At 69.1% G+C, this 15,936-nt stretch overlaps 5 protein-coding genes across 5 annotated transcripts; 2 read left to right on the forward strand and 3 right to left on the reverse strand.

The window, feature by feature from the left end:
* Positions 1-125: 125 nt before the first annotated feature.
* MPH1 (DNA helicase) lies at positions 126-3,865 on the reverse strand (the record flags this gene model as incomplete). The annotated part of the gene is made up of 3 exons (XM_060267509.1): positions 126-2,471; positions 2,494-2,936; positions 2,959-3,865. 3 exons carry the CDS (start codon positions 3,863-3,865, stop codon positions 126-128), a joined length of 3,696 nt encoding a protein of 1,231 aa, XP_060123492.1.
* A 27-nt stretch (positions 3,866-3,892) lies between these two features.
* On the reverse strand, positions 3,893-6,127 carry npr3 (Nitrogen permease regulator 3; the record flags this gene model as incomplete). The annotated part of the gene is made up of 1 exon (XM_060267510.1): positions 3,893-6,127. The coding sequence occupies one exon, from the start codon at positions 6,125-6,127 to the stop codon at positions 3,893-3,895; it is 2,235 nt and encodes a 744-aa protein (XP_060123493.1).
* A 27-nt stretch (positions 6,128-6,154) lies between these two features.
* MJAP1_003585 (uncharacterized protein) lies at positions 6,155-7,885 on the reverse strand (the record flags this gene model as incomplete). The annotated part of the gene is made up of 1 exon (XM_060267511.1): positions 6,155-7,885. One exon carries the CDS (start codon positions 7,883-7,885, stop codon positions 6,155-6,157), a length of 1,731 nt encoding a protein of 576 aa, XP_060123494.1.
* Positions 7,886-7,959: 74 nt separating this feature from the next.
* Positions 7,960-11,538, forward strand: MJAP1_003586 (uncharacterized protein; the record flags this gene model as incomplete). Its single annotated transcript, XM_060267512.1, has 3 exons — positions 7,960-10,773; positions 10,827-11,182; positions 11,220-11,538. 3 exons carry the CDS (start codon positions 7,960-7,962, stop codon positions 11,536-11,538), a joined length of 3,489 nt encoding a protein of 1,162 aa, XP_060123495.1.
* Positions 11,539-11,598: 60 nt separating this feature from the next.
* Positions 11,599-15,840, forward strand: MJAP1_003587 (uncharacterized protein; the record flags this gene model as incomplete). The annotated part of the gene is made up of 1 exon (XM_060267513.1): positions 11,599-15,840. The coding sequence occupies one exon, from the start codon at positions 11,599-11,601 to the stop codon at positions 15,838-15,840; it is 4,242 nt and encodes a 1,413-aa protein (XP_060123496.1).
* Between the last annotated feature and the right edge of the window lie 96 nt (positions 15,841-15,936).

A 15,936-nucleotide genomic window follows, 5' to 3' on the forward strand; every position in this document is an offset into this window, starting at 1 on the left:
AAGAGCGCGGCAGGCGCTGCTCTCTTGCCTCGCGAGGACATAGATTATACATCATTCCTTGTCTAGCCTCGGGAGGAACTATACATCGTTCTTTGTGGTGCCCGCGCAAGCGGCCATCTATCTTGCTACACATCACTACTGTCGGCCCACTCGATCTCGTCGTCGCCCACGACAAACGAGTCGTTCGAGTACTCGTCGTCGGAGCGGATGTCCGCCTCAGACGACGGACGCAGCGCCGCACGGCGCGCAAGCAGCTCCTGCAGCCGGTCGCGGCCTCGGAAGGGCGTCGGCGCACGCTGCGACAGCATCGACTGCAGGTACACGGCCTCTTGGTTGTACCCGGCCTGCTGCGTCGCGGGAAAGTCGCCCACCGCCGCACGGTCCTCGTCGTTCTCGTCGGAAGAATCAGGGCCGGACTCGTCTTCGTCCGACTCGCCGTGCTCGTCGCTGTCGGTCTCGCGCTCAGCCTCCTCGTCCACAAGCATGTTGCGTGCACCCCGCGCCACGCGCCGCTTTTTGCGGGGGGCAGCGCGGGCGGGAGGCGACGAGGGGACATGCAGCGACGACGAGCCGCCACTTGCCAAGACCGACGCGTGCGGGGGGGTATCGGGTATAGGGGACGACGGCCGCCCGGGCGCCAGCGGCGCATCCGAGTCTTGCGACAGGAAGAAAAGGGGCGGCACGTCCACATCGGCCTCGGTCTCGGGCACAGCGGCTCGCTCGATCTCCTCGGCACCGTCCTGGCTAAGCTCGGCAAGCTCAGCGACAAGAGGGTGGGGCGCATAGCGCGCAAAGTACGGCGACACGGTACGGTCCGCCGCAGGACTCGGCGAGGGCGTCGCGTGCGAACGCCGCGCGCCGAGCGTGCGCTTGGCAGGAGGCGCAGGGCTCTTGAACGCGGCCGACATGCTCGCCGAGGTGGCGGCAGGCGCACGCGTGGACGTGGGCGTGGGGTCCTTACGGGGCGCGGGATCCTTGCGAGGCGCTCCAGACGTCGCGCCAGACACAGTGGACCGAGGCGCGGCGCGGGATGCGATCGGCTCTCGAGCGGACACATTCGCAGTCGCATGCGCAGCAGGCGCCTTGGCAGCGCCCCGCGACGCAGTTGGCGCGCGCACCGACGGACTCGAGGGCCGTGCCGACTCACACGGTCCACTCGACGGCTCGCTCTCGCGACTCGGCGCATCCTCGCCGCATGGCTCGTCTCGGCTCGACGGCGGCCACGTATACGCGCTGCTCGACGAGACGCGCAGCCCGCTCGCGATTTCAGCGTCGTCCGAGTCGTCCGACAAGTTGGCCGTCGCGCTCGAGCGCGACGCACTCGATGGTGTGCGCACCGGCCCCCCGCCTTCGCGGTGCTCGTCGTGCCTGCGCAGCTCGCTTGCGCTGCAGAATGCGAGCAGGTTCCCCTTTTGCTTCGGCTTGGGCGACGCCGCCTTCTTGGCGCGGCGCTTGGGCGGCGCCTTGAGCGCGCCCGGCTCAAACTTTGGCTGGGCGACCTCGCACATGACCGGCTCGGGCTTGATGACCTCTGGGACGAGGCGGTCGACGTCCGTGTACAGCTCGATCGTGTTTGCGGAGCGCACGAGGCGCTGTACGTTCTTGTACGAGTCTTTCGAGTGCTGCCAATTGTGTTCTTCGCGCCCTTCGGTCATGAGCACGACGATGCGTCCATCGCGCATGCGGCCTGTGCGGCCGACACGCTGCAGCGCACGGACCGAGTCGCGCACCGCCTCGTAGCATACGATGAGGTCGACTTCGCCGATATCGAGTCCCTCTTCGCCGATCGACGTCGCGACAAGCACTTGGAACGTGCCGTTTTGAAAGTCGGCGAGGATCTGCTCCTGCACCTTTTGTGTAAAGCCGCGGTTGCCCTTTTTGTCGGTCGCCTGGCCGATAAACGGCGTGGCGCGGATGCCAGCCGCCTGCAGCAACGTCACGATCTCGGTGACCACCTCGCGGTACGAGCAAAAGACCATGGCGCGCGTCTTTTCGCCTTCGGCCTGAAAGTGCTCTAGGAGCACTTTTTGCAGTGCATGCATCTTGGGGTGCGTGAGCAGTGCGTCGTCGCCCTGCACGCCTTCGAGCGCCATGACCAGCGCCTGGAACTTGGCGTTCTGCGGCGAGAAGATCTGGTCCTTTTTCGTACCGCTCTTGCTCGGCGTGATGATCGCCTGGACGCGGTCGCAAAAGACGCGCACCGACTCCTCGGCGAGGTACTGCAGCGCAAGTGCCATGCTCGAGAGCTGTGCAATATTTCCGCGCAGAAACGGCTTCTGTGCGAGGATCGCGCGGCCGTTGGCGTCGTTGCCGCACGCTCGCACGCCAAACGAGCGCAGGGTGCTGGGGTCTGCATTGCGCAAGAGGCCGTGCTTGAGCAGGGGCTCGTGGTACACGTGCATCAGCGCGGTCCATGCATGGCGGAGCTCTTCGAGCGGCCGCCCGAGCGGGACGCGGACAAGCTGCTCATGCTGTGTGAGTCGCGCGGCGTACCTTGGTATGGAGATAGGGCTGGATATCGAGCGCGTCCTCTGTCCGGATCTCGATGCGGTTGATATGCAGGTTGTTCACGACCTCTTGGACCTTGTCCGCGTGGCTCCCCGGCGTCGCGGTCAGGGCGAGGATGCGAAAGTGCGGGTTGTGGTACATCAGGCGGCGGATCACCTTGCAATACGCATAGTTGCCGGTAGCACGGTGCGCCTCGTCGACGACGACACACGCGACGTCTTTGGGATCGCACGTCGTCGATAGCAGATCGTTCTCAAACGTCTGCGGCGTCATGTAAAAGATGCGCTTCGCCTGCCACTCGTCGTCGCGCAGCGAGCGGCGCGTGCTGCCCGTGAGCTCGATCGCGGTGTCCCACGGCAGGCCGCAGATGCTGTGGCACGCCTGCTGCTGCTGCGCCACGAGCGGGCGCGTCGGCGCGACAAAGATGACTGGGTCAGTTTCACGACGCACTCTTTCCTTGAGGAAACCAGCGAAACATGTTGAGGATGACCACCGCCGCGATAAACGTCTTGCCGAGACCGGTCGGGAGCGCTACAAGGACATTGTGAAAGAGCGCTTTCTGCACAATGTTCAGCTGGTAGGCACGCAGCGGCTTGTTGACCGGGTAGATCCACGTCTGTGCGGCTGCGCAGTCGATCTGCAGCTTGATGCCGTGGTCGACAAACGGGGGCGCGGTCGCCGGGCGCTCGTACAGCGCGTCGTCCTCGTCGTCGGCCTGCCTTGTGACGCGGTTGCCTTGGAGAAATACGCTGTGATCCCACTCCTTCACGGCGGTCCACGCAAACCCGCCGGTGCTCTGCGAGGGCGGGCCGGCGGGCGCCATCGAGACGCTGCCCTGCGAGGACTGGACGGCGGACGGCGTGTAGGCCTGTCCAAAGAGCCCTTGCTGCGTAAGCTGCGACGCGCGTGGCGACACGCGCGGCGATGCGTGGGGCGGCGTGGGCCGCTGGGCACTGTGTGGTGTGGTGCTTGGCGCCGGCGCGGCCATGCGCGGCGCGTCCGGACGCGCCGCACTCGGACGCGTCGCAAGTGTTGGTCTCGGGGCAGGGGTATGCACATTCGGCGGCGCGCCGAGTACGCGCGCCGCCTTGTTCGCAGTACTGCTTGGCGCCGTATTCACGCCCTCCCCCCGCCCCCGGCCGTTCTCTGCAAACGGCGCACGTCCCTGCGCCACCTCGTCGTCGAGCGCGTCGAACGCGTCGAGGAGCTCCTTTTCCCACGCGGGGTCGACGGCGCCGCCCTCGCTCAGCGAGTCTTGTGTCGCCTTCCCCCCCGTATGCGCTGCCTCAATTACATCGATCTGCGCGAGGACACTACTATCGAACGCGTCGTCAAACTCCTCGTCGCTCGCCGCCATCGAGGGACGCGACGCGTTTCGGCCGAGTTACGGATGGTAGAAGAGGAGGAGGTTCGCCTCAAACTGGCGCATGATCAGCTTGAGGTCGCGGCGGCGGATGCGCTCGCGCGCGACGATTTCGTCGACCGTGTGCTTTCCGTTGAGATAGGGGAGGAGCCGTAGGAGCCACCGGGTATACCATGCGTGTTTGTCGTGCAGCATCGCCGAGATCCACTCGTTCTCGCGGCGTGATGCGCGGCTCGGCTCGACGACGAGCACCGGCGAGGCGGTGCCGTTCGGCAGGAGATCGTCGAGGCGGTCGTCGTCGTCGTCCATGTCCATCTCGGTTTCGTCCTCCCAGTACGACGCGCGGCGACCCGGCGGGAGGAACGGCGACTGCGCCGCGTGCTGCGCCGGAAATTCGTCCACGCTCGAGTCGCTGCTGGCCGAGCGCGAGCGCGAGCGGTGCAGGCGGCGTGCGTTTGCCGGGCGTTCCGGGTGGTTCGTCCCCCGCTGCATCTGCCCCCGGAGCGTGTCGATGAGGATCTCCTCGTCGGACTCGGTGCGTGGTTTCCGTGCGCGGTGTTCGCGGCGTGCGCGGCGCAGCTCCACGGCGAGCTGCTGGTCCTGTGCGGTGATGACCAGGCGGAGGTGGACGTGCATCTGGACGACGACGCCGTGGCGCAGGAGCCACACTAGCGTGTCGAGGCACAGCGAGTGGTTGATGCGCGGCGCAAAGAGCGAGACGTACGGCCGCAGCCCCATCGAGAGGCTGCTGAGGAACTGCGGCAAGGCGCGCATCATGGGAAACGACGTCGACCAGGACACCTCGAGCGTCGAGAGGCGGTCCATCGCAAAGGTCGGGTCCAAGGCATAGATGCTCTGGATGCGCGGCACGTCGATCACGCGCCCCTTGGTATAGTATATGAGGTGGCGCACCATGGGGTAGACCTCCTTGTACAGGTCCCACTGGAGCGCGTCGGCCGCCTGCAAAAAGGTGCGGCTGCCACGGAGGCTCGGTGTGAAGCACTCGATGAGCGGCTTGGCAAAGTCGTAGATCGTGTCGTTCTGCTCCGACTCCCCCGGCGCTTCCGGGAGGAGAAGCGTTTTCCAGGGCTGGAGAAACGGGCCGGTGGTGCGTGTCCAGTCCTGGAGCGTCTGCTCTGCGGCGGTGCCCGGGAGTGCGCCGAGTGACGAGAGGGTGCGCAGCGCGTCGCGCGGCTCGGGCCCGTCGCCGCGCTGCACCACCGGATCCTGCGCGTCGAGCACGCGCTGCAGCTCGCCGACCTTGGACGCCTGGCCGGGCTGCAAGAGGAGCAGCGGCAGCTGCATATGGAGGTCCACGCCTTCGTTGACGCGCACGAGCGTGTCGCGATGCCGCGCAATGGCGCGCTGCACCTCGCGCAGCGTCCGCGCGAGGTTCGACTGCGCGAGGCCCGCCTGCAGATAGTCGCGGAACCAGCCGCCGTGCTGCATGCACTCGTCGCGCAGCGTGAGCAGCGCGGCAGTCTGCTCGCTCACGTACGACGCGCGCATCTCCTCGGTATAGAGCACGGCGGTGACCTTGAAGAGCAGGGTATAGTACAGGTGCATCCAGATCGTGCGGTTCATGCCGGGGAGCGGCGGCAGCGCATCGGGGCGGTCGATCACCATGACGAGGTTGAACTGCGTCATGCTCTGCGACTCGGACGCGCGCCCTTGCTGCTGCTCGCGGTCAATGTACACGGGATGGCCCAGGAACGCGAGATCGTCAATCACCAGCTCAAACTTGTGGTGGCACTGCTCCGGCTTTGGGCTGAGAATCGCGGCGAGCATCGCGAGGTCGAAGCCGAGGTACGTCGTATACGAGTGCAAGCGCTTTTCTTCGTCCCCAGCGCGGTACGTGCGCCCGGCCGGCGGGCGCGACGTGCTGCGGCTGCGCGCCGACGAGCGCCGCGGCTCGCTGCCGCCGCGCCCGCCGAGGTGCGGCGGGGGCGCCGTGTCGCGCGGCGTGCGCTCCTCGTCGTCGTGCCCAAAGAGCGCGGCACCCTGCTTGAAACTCGCCTCGGACGACGCACAGTCCGACTCGTCCGAGTCGCCGCTCTCCGAGTCGGACGCGTCGAGGTACTCGGGGTGCGTCGCGCCGGCCGCGAGCAGGTCGTCCTCGAGCTCCTCCTCCTCGGCAAAGTACCGCATACGCGAGTACCGCTTCACGAGCTTGGGTCTACGGGGCCATTGGAACACAACATGCGAGCCACGCGACGAGCTCGTCACCAGCAGCAGCGCTACCAGCGGCGAGGACATCGCGGCGTATGCCACGTGGCAGGGTATCTAGAACAGGTGCGCCAGGGCCAGGCCCCCGAGCGCGGGCTCGGGCTCGGGCTCGGGCGACGGGGGCGTCGGGGGGGGAGGCGTGTACGTGCTGCGCTCCGAGGTGATGGACGTGATGCGGACGCGCGCGACGGGGCGGGGCGCAGAGGGCGTGGGAGAAAGCGGCAGTGCGGGGACGGGCACCGGCGACGCGGGCGACGCCTTGGGGGGTGGGGCAGGCGACGCGGACGTCGAGACGGCGCGCATCGATGTCTCGGCGTCGGCAAACGGCGATGCGGACGCAGGCACTGCGCGCATCGATGTGTCCGCGTCCGAGGCAGACACCGCGCGCATCGACGACTCGGCGTCCAGCGCCGAGACGGCGCGCCCCGGCGCCTGGCCCGGCGCATCGGGCAGCGCTTTCGAGCGGTGCGAGTCGAGCGGGTTCGGCGGGCGCCCGAGGCCGAGGCCGCACAGACTGTCTGGCGAGAGTGCGCGCAGCTCGTCGAGCGCGTTGGTTTCCGGCGCGCGGTACGCGCCGTACTCGGGCGAGAGCGCGCGGTGCGCGCCGTATGCGGGCGAACAAGCGCGGTGTGCGCTCGGGGCGGCGGCGGCCGGGCCGCGCATGCGTGCGACGAGCCGTGCGAGCTCGACGTGCAGTGCGGGATAGTACTCGGTCGAGGCCTTGCGCAGCATGTGCACCACGTCGTTCATCCCCCCCTCTTCGAGGTCGGCGCAGAGCTGAGTGCGTGCGTCGTCCGGGAGTGCCTCGAGGATCGTGCTCACGAGGCGCAGGTGCATCGTGACGTACGCCATCGCTTCCGACTCGACGGACCCCGTCATGCCGCTCGGCACGCGTGGGCGAGTCGCGGCCTGGACGTCGATTGCGTCGTACTCTTCAATCGTGTTGTGGTCGTGGCAAAAGATCCAAAAGAATTCCGCGCAGAGCGTCTGCAGCTCGGCGACAAACGGGCGCATGGGCCGCACCTTTTGCGGGAGGAACGCGACGCGCGATGTATCCGGCCGCGCCGCGTGCAAGAGCGAGAGCACGTACACGACGCCGCTCGGCGCATGCCCCGCCTTGGCGACGCTCGGCGCGTGGTCCACGTTTGGCTGCGGCATCGCGAGGCCGGTGCCGAGGAGCAAGAGCTTTACAATCAGGCGGCGTGCGTCGAGGTCCGCGGGCCGTTTCTTGGAGTAGAGCAGCTGCGCCAGCTCCTGGAACGGCCGCGGAGCGCTCTTTTGCATCGCCTCGGTCCCCGCCGGGAGCGTTCCGAGCGCGGCGAGGCAGCGCAGGAGCTCGTGCAGGAGCTGGTCGTCGTGCTGCTCCTCGCGCCACTCCATGCCAAGGATCTCCGAGAGGCGGTCGTGCAGCGCCTCGTAGCCGCCCGCCGCTACGTACTGAGCGACCCACGAGTCGCTCTCGGTCGCGAGCGCCGCGCGCACCTGGCGCACGAGCTCGACCGGGAGGCGCGCCGCCGGTGCCGCACGCAGCTGCTGCACGCCCGCGACCGGCGTGAGCCTGCGCTGCGGCGCCTCGCGGCGCGCCCGCGGCACGACGCGGAAAAAGGAGCGCTTCTTGGGCCGCACCGAGAGGCTCTCCATCTGGCTCTCGAGCGAGCGGTTGACCGGCGCAAACGGGATGCCCCGCTTCGCCGCGGTGTACGTGCGTGCAACGCGCTTCGGCGCCGCGCTCTCGCGCGCGCCCCGCTTGCGCACCTGGGGCGTCAGCGGCACGTTCTCCTGGTCCATGGTGTATGGAGGTGCGTCGCGTAGATGTTACGAAATCAACACGGCGTGTGGAGGCGCGTCGTCAACACACTGCCATGCCGGGAGAAGGCGCCGGGGCGCGTGAGAATGTGGTGGTGTGTGTGCGCCTGCGCCCGTCGGAGCACGATGACGGCGTGTGGACGTTTGAGCATGATAGTAACCGTGTGCTGCCTACCGAGCAGCACCCCGCGCTCGCGAAGCGCGCCGGAAGCAGCACGCAGGCCGACGACGACGAGCTGCGCGCGACATACGACTTCCGGTACGACCATCTGGTGCTGGGGAACGAGCGCACAGAGAGCCTGTACGATGCGAGCGTGTATCCGGTGGTGCGTGCCGCGATGGAGGGGTACAACGGCACGGTCTTTGCGTACGGCCAGACCGGCTCGGGCAAGACGTACACCATGAGCGGCACGCACGACGAGCCGGGCGTGATTCCGTGCGCGGTGCACGACGTGTTTTCGATGATCCGCGAGGCGCCGCACCGCGAGTTTCTCCTGCGCGTGTCGTACCTTGAAATCTACAACGAGACGCTCCAGGACCTGCTCGCGCCGCCGGACGCGACGCCCAAGAAGGGCAAGACGCCGCGCATCGTCGAGGAGCGGGGGCGCGTCGTGCTCAGCGGCCTGCACGAAGAGGTCGTCACGACCCCGCACGAGGTCCTTGCTTTGTTGGACCGCGGCCAGGCAGCAAGGCACGTCGGCGCGACCGACTGGAACACGCGCTCGTCGCGCTCGCACTCTGTCTTTCAGATCACCATCGAGAGCCGCGAGGAGGGCGGCGGCGGCGGCGCGGTGCGCGTCTCGCAGCTGAACCTCATCGACCTCGCGGGCAGCGAGCGTGCGGCGAGCGAGGCGGCGCGCCGCAAAGAGGGCGCGTACATCAACAAGTCGCTCCTTACGCTCGGCACGGTGATTGCGAAGCTCACCGAGCCGCATCCCCAGGACTCGCACATTCCCTACCGCGACTCGAAGCTGACGCGCTTGCTGCAGACGTCGCTCAGCGGCGACGCGCGCGTCGCGGTGATCTGCACCATCTCGGACTCGTCGGCCGCCGCGACCGAGACGCTCTCGACGCTCAAGTTTGGGCGGCGGTGCAAGATGGTGGTGACCAAGGCGCAGAAGCATGTCACGGTCGACGACAAGGCGCTCCTCGAGCAGTACCGCAAGGAACTCGACACGCTGCGTGCGCGCCTCGAGGCCAGCACGGTCGAGTCGCCGCCCACGACGCCGACCAAGGACATTGAGGCGCTGCGCAGTGAGCGCGCCGCCGCCGCGCAAGAGGTCGCGCAGATGCAAGAGACGCGGACCGACCTCAAGCAGCAGATCGACCACCTGACGCGCCTCATTCTCACGAGCCGCAGCGTCGCGGCGCAGACCCCCGCGCGCGTGCCGGTCGAGGAGTACGCGTCGCCGCGGCGGGGGCCGCGCATGAGCGACCTGCCGGTGCGCACGCCGGTCGCGACGCCGCGCGCCGACTTTGCGCAGCACGCCGAGCTCGCGACGGTCCGCCGCGAGCTGCTCCAGGCAAAAGAGGCGCACTACGATGCGATCAGCACGCTCGAGGACGAGCTCGTGGCCGCGAAGCGCGAGACCGAGGCGGCCAAGGCCGCCGCGGACGAGTTCAAGTTCGAGATGCAGGATATGCAGCACGCCTACGGCCAGGCGCGCGACCTCGCCGCGGAGAACGAGGGGCTGTACCGCGACGCGCAGGCCGAGCTCGACACCGCGCGCGACGAGGCGGACGAGCTGCGTGCCGAGCTCGACGCGGCCAAGGCGGACGCGGACGAGCTGCGTGCCGACAACGACCTCGCAAAGGACGAGGCGGACGAGCTGCGCGCCGAGCTCGACGATCTCCAGGCCAAGATCCACGAGGTGATTGAGGAGCGCGACGCTGCGTTTGCCGACGCGGAAGACGCGCGGCGCGCCGCACGCGACACGGACGCGGAGCTGGATGCGCTGCGCGAGCAGGTCCAGGTGCTCCAGCGCGAGGCCGACGATGCGCGTGCCGACGCCGACGACGCGCGCAACGACGCCGAGGATGCACGCGCGGCGGCCGCCGAGGCCAAGCGGCGCACGACCGAGGCGCTCGCGAGCGTCTCGGGCACCGAGAAGCAGCTGCGCCAGGCGCGCGAGGAGCACGCGACCGACGAGGCGCACCGCGAGTTCCGCGAGCTCGTCGGCAGCCACGCCGAAGCGTCCGAGAAGGATACGGCGCACCTGCACGCGCGCATCGCCGCGCTCGAGCGCGCGCTGACGGAAGAGCGCGCGACGCGCGACCTCAACTCGCTGCCCGAGCGCCCGCCGGCGTCGCCGATGCGCGCGCGCCGCGGCATGACGCCGCCGCGCGTGCCGCTGCGCACGCGCTCCACCGGCGGGACGCCCGAGCCCGGCGATCTGCGCGCGCAGGTCGAACAGCAAAAGGCGCTCATTGCGACGCTCAACCAGAGCGTCGAGGGGTGGCAGGCGCGCGTGCAGATGCAGGCGAAAAAGATTGCGCAGCTCGCGGCGCTCGTCGAAGACGCGCCGGAGCCCGCGGGCGTCACGGCGCGCTACGAGCAGGCGATTGCGACGCCCGACCGCGCGGCGAAAGACGCCGAGGCCAAGGAGCGCCGCGAGCGCATCGAGGAGAAGCGGCAACGGCGCGAGGCCGCCGAGAAGCTAGAGGCCGAAAAAGAGGAGCGCCGCATCCAGGAGGAGCGGCGGCGGCGCGAGGAAGAGCGCGAGCGGCGGCGGCGCGAGCGCGAAGAGGAGCGCGAGCGCGAGAAGCAGCGCGAAGAGCGCGCGGCCGCCGAGCGCGAGAAGCAGCGCGACGCCGAGCGCCAGGAGCGCGAGGCCAAGCGCGAAGCCGAGCGCCGCGAGCGCGAGGCCAAGGTGCGCGAGCAAGAGGCCAAGCTGCACGAGCAGAGGCCACGCTGCGCGAGCAGCAGGCGCGGCACGAGCACGAGCGGCAGAGCGCCGCGCGCCCTGCGCTGCTCACGCCGACGCCCCAGCGCCCCCGCTCGGGCAGCCCCCGCGCGCTGCCGACGCCCGGCTCGCCGTCGCGCGCACTGCCGACACCCAGCTCGCCGTCGCGCGCGCTGCCGACGCCCGGCTCGCCGTCGCGGCGCCCCCTCCCGTCGCCGACGGGGCCGCCGCTGGCGGTGCCCCCCGCGCCCCGCGACCTCCCCGCGCCGCCGTCGGCGCGTGTCGTGCCGAGCGGCAGTGTTGCTGCGCTCCGTGCGAGTCTCACGATGCACGACGGGCTGCGCCCCCAGCGCGAGCCGCTTGCGCCGCTGCCCGAGTCGCCCACGAGCCGCCCTCTCCCCCGGCCGATGGAGCGCCGGCGCCCCCCCCACGTCCCCCCCCGACGATGCGGCGCGGCGGTCGGCCGGCCCCCCGCCCTCGCACACGATCCGTGCGCGTCTCTCTGCCTATACCGACGGGGCGATGCCTCGGAAAGCGCCCTCGACCATGGCGCTGCACGAGCGCGAGCGGTCGTCGTCGATCCTGCGCGAGCTGAACGACCTGCGTGCGATGCCGCGCGTGGAAAGCAGCCGCACCGTCTATGCGTCCCCCCGCCTCCCGTCGGAAAAGACGCAGGCGCGCCTCTCCGCCGCCGCGTACAGGCCCGACGCGAGCCAGTACTATATCTCGTAGCCCGATCGCCCGATTTTTCTTGCGGCCCCCGGCGATGGGTGCCTTGTAATGGACGGGGAGATGAGTGGTGCGCAAGGGCGCGTGCCTCTGTGCCCGGTGACGCTCGTCCCGGGCCCGTCGTTGGTGTTTGATGATGTCTATGATAACGGCTCGCCGTCGCTGCGGCATGTCGTGCTGCGCAACCCGACCGCCGCGCCGCTCGAGGTGTCGCTCGGCGGCCAGGACGGCGTGCGGTGGGCGCAGCTGCGTGCGAATGTGCCGCTGCCCAGTCTCCTGCTGTGGGACAGCGACGGGGCGAGCAATACGGTGCCGTGGGCGCGTGCCGACGGCCTCTCGCCCGCGCACCTCCGCGCGCTGCGGCACATGGCCGCGAACCTCGAGACGGTTTCTTCCCTGGCGCTCGGCGCGGGCGAGGAGCGCGTGCTGTACGTCGAGGTGCGCGTGCGCGAGCTTGGAAACGACCGCAGCAGCGAAAAGCACGCGCTGCACGCGACGCTGCGCCTCGCGACCGACGGGACGCAGACCGAGGTGCCGGTCCGCGTGACGACCGCCGCGCCCGACTTTGCGCTCGAGTCGGTGGGCGACGGGGCGCCGCAGCGCGAGCGCACGCTCGTGCTCGAGCTCGGCGACGTGGTCGTCGGCGCGCCGGTCGCCCGCGAGGTCGTCGTGACAAACGCGTCGGCGCTCGAGTGCTTTGCGCAGCTCCAGCGCCCGGACGACGCCGAGGGCGACGCACGCGACCCGGTCGTGTCGGTGGTCGACGCGGCGAGCGGCGCGCCGTGGCCGCTCGTCGCCGCGCAGCCCTCGAGCTCGGCGTACGCGCCAGTGGCGCTCGCGCCGCACTCGTCGCGGCGCCTCGCGATCGAGCTGCAGCCGCGTGCGTCGTGCGCCAACTACGAGCAGACGCTCACGCTGGTCAACCTGCACGCGCAGGCCGAGTCGCTGCGCATCCTCGTGCGCGCCAATATCCTCGCGGCCGCCTCCGACGAGGCGCTCGCGGTGCTCAGCGAGAGCCCGCTCGACTTTGGCGACTGCTGCGGCGGGCAGTGGACGCGCCAGCTGCTCATCCTCAAAAACACGGCCGACGTCCCGCTCGACGTGCGCTTCCAGACGGAGAAGCACGTCGAGGCCACCTTCCAGCTCGCCGAGCTCGCGCCGGCGCGCGACAGCGCCGACGAGGACATGGTCGGCGACGACGACGTCCCGCTCGGCGGCTCGTCGACCACCGCCGCGGCGCACCGCCCGGTGGAAGACGCACGCACGCCGCTCGTCCAGGCGCACTCGGGGCCGGACGTTGCGCCGCTCGAAGGCTCGCTCGGCCTCGGCCTGCCGCCGCTCGTGAGCGGGGTGCCGCGCGCGGGCTCCGACACCACCTCGTCGAACGCGTCGCAGGCCGGCTCGCGCGTCGCCTCGCCCGAGCCGGTGCACGAGAGCGCGAGCAGCGAGGCGGAGCGCTCGGTGGCGGCGAGCGCGCCGACGGCGAGCATCGCCCCGTCGCAGGACACGAGCTCGCTGCCGAGCAGCGGGAGCGCACAGCGCGAGCCGTCGCGCCTCGCATCCTACTCGGTGAGCGCCTTGACGTCGCACCACGGCCGCGCGCCGCTGCGGCGCATGCACGACCCGGTGGCGATGCTGCGCGGCGCTGGCGAGTCGCAGCACAACCAGGTCGAGGAGCTCGTGCTCCGGCCCGGCGCACAGTACCGCGTCGTGGTGTCCTACCGGCCGCCGCGCGAGGAGGTCGACGAGACGTACAGCGCGGGGCGCCTCAAGCAGCTCACCTTTTCCATCTTTTTGGACTATGCGCGCTTCAGCGACAATGCGCGCGCGCACGGCGGGCGCCAGCGCCGCACGATTTTGTGCCACACACGCACCTGCACGCCGTTCATCTCGGTCAACCCCAAGATTGTCGAGTTCGGCATGGCGGGCGTCGGCACGCGCAAGACGGCGCAGATCGCCGTGACGAACCACTCGGAGCTGAGCACGCGCGTGCTGATGCGCTTCGTGTCCAAGGTGCTGAGCATGTACATGGACGAGATCGCGATCCCCGCGCGCCAGACGATCGAGGTCAAGATGGACTTTTTTCCGCGGCGCGTCAACGAGGCGTACAGGAAGCAGATCACCGTCATGAATCTGCTCAATCGGCACAATGACCAGATCTTTGAAGTGCGCGCGCGCAACGTCGATCTGCAGCGGGTGTCGTTCCACTCGCTCTTCTACCGCATCCTCACCCCGAGCGGCTCCAACTACATCGACTTTGGCGACGTAAACATCCACTCGTCGCGCGTGCGCAGCTTTGCGATCGAGAACCTCTGCGAAAAGCGGCTCGCGCTCGAGATGAGCGTCGCGCATCCCGAGGACCTGCAGCTCTTTGTCAAGGCGCCGCAGCTCAAGTCCGTGCAAGAGGCACACAACAACGACGAGGAGCCGCGCCGCGCACGCTCGGGCACCGAGCGCAAGGAGCGCTTCCTCGAGACAATCTCGACCGACGCCTCGACGCTCGCGCGCAAGGAGCTCGTGCCCGAGGCCAAGCGCCCGGCAAAGCGCGACGAGTCGCGCCCGCCCAAGCCCACAAACCTCGTCCAGGCGCTCAAGAGGGGCGGGCGGGGGCGTGTGACGTACCGCCACGGCGCCGCCGTCGCGTTCAAGGACCGCACGCTCCTGCACCCGCTCGAGTACCTCGACCTGGCAAGCGGGCCGCCAAAGGACGCAAGCCGCCTCTCGGCCAAGTCGCGCAAGCAGCAGCGCATCCAGGCGCAGGGCGAGCCAGAGCGCCCGACGCCGCCGCGCACGCCACGGCGCGCGCCGACCCCTGCCGAGCGCCTCGGCAGCGAGTCGCGCTCGCTCAGCCGCCCGGCGAGCCGCGCAGAGTGCGGCTCGCCGGTGCGCGCTAAGGCGAGCCCGGCGCTGACGGCCAAGCTGCGCACGCTCCCGCTGCTCTCGAACCCGGTCGACGTCGCACACCTGAACCTCGACGAGCTGGTCGCGGCGCTGGTGAACCAGTCGCCGACGCTCTCGACCTTTTTCCTGCGCGGCCTCGAGACAGAGGAGCGGCTGGTGCGCACCGAGATCAACCTCCAGCGCGCACTGCGCGAGGCGATCGAAAGCGGGCAGCTCGTGCCGATCGGCATGCTCGAAGTCCCGCCGCACGCCGAGATGCAGGTCGTGGCCGTCTACACGCCGAATGGCAGCACGCGGCCGCATATCCAGGGCAATGCGCGCAAGCAGGACTCGCGCATCTTTTTGCGCCTCCTCGAGTTTGACGCGCGCCGCGCGGCGAGCGTCCCGGAATTCGCCGCGCTGCAGGCGCGCGACATTGACGAGCTGCCGGTGCGCGACCTGATGGTGCGTTCGCAGGTGTGCCGCAGCATGCTGGAGCTCGGCCAGCCGCACATCAACTTTGGCCAGATGGACAAGGGCGACGTGCGCGAGCGCAAGATCTGGATCCAGAACCGCAGCGAGTGGGCGCTGCGCTACTATATCCGAAAGAGCGGAAGCATCGCCAGTGGCGATATCCGCCTCGGCCTCGGGCGCTACGGCATCGTGCCGGGCTACGGCAAGCGCGGCGTCGACTTTACCTTTTCGCCGTCGCTCTCGGGGCCGTTCCAAGAAAAACTGCTCGTGGAAAACATTGCGGACCACGACAACGACCAGCCGGTCGTGCTCAAGGCGTCCGTGCGCAAGGTCGCCAACTTTGCCATCGACCCGAGCTCGCTGCACTTTGGCACCTGCCGCGCGGGTCACGTCTCCATGCCGGAAAGCGTGCTGGTGAGCAATACCACAAACAAGAACCGCACGTTCTTGGTCAAGGTCGACGACAGCCTGCCGGCTGCCGTCCCGATCGACGTGCTCGTCGCGACGTCGAGCGACACGGCGACACGCCGCGCCCTCTCGCGCGAAGAAGAGGAAGAGGTCGAGACACTCTTGCAAAAGCTCAAGATCGCGTCGCGCAAGGGGAACGCCGACAAACTCGCCAAGTACCAAGACCGCCTGCAAAACCTCGGCGTGCCGATTCCCAAGGTGGATGGCGTAGAGGACGCGGAGGATACAGAGGAGGCCAGCATGGAGGAGGACGTGCGCCATGACTACACACTCGTGTGGCCAGCATCGCGCGCAGACGATGCACAGACACGCACGTCCCTCACCTTGCAACTCGCGCCACAGCAGAGCCAGAAACTCTTGCTCCGCGTGCGCGTCCCGAGGGGGGCACACGCTAGTGCCGTGCACATCGGCCTCAAGATTCACGAGGCGAAAAATAGCGACGAGACGCGCAGCGTCGCCGTGCATGCACGCATTGAGATATGAATCAATGGAGGTTAACAGGAGACACCGGTGCGGGAAATGTAGGCGATGCTGCGGCTCTCGAGACAGACGTGCATGGTGTCGCCATCGAGTGTTGGA

This window comes from Malassezia japonica, chromosome 7 (assembly GCF_029542785.1).
Source record: "Malassezia japonica chromosome 7, complete sequence".
Taxonomy (NCBI): Eukaryota; Fungi; Basidiomycota; class Malasseziomycetes; order Malasseziales; family Malasseziaceae; genus Malassezia; species Malassezia japonica.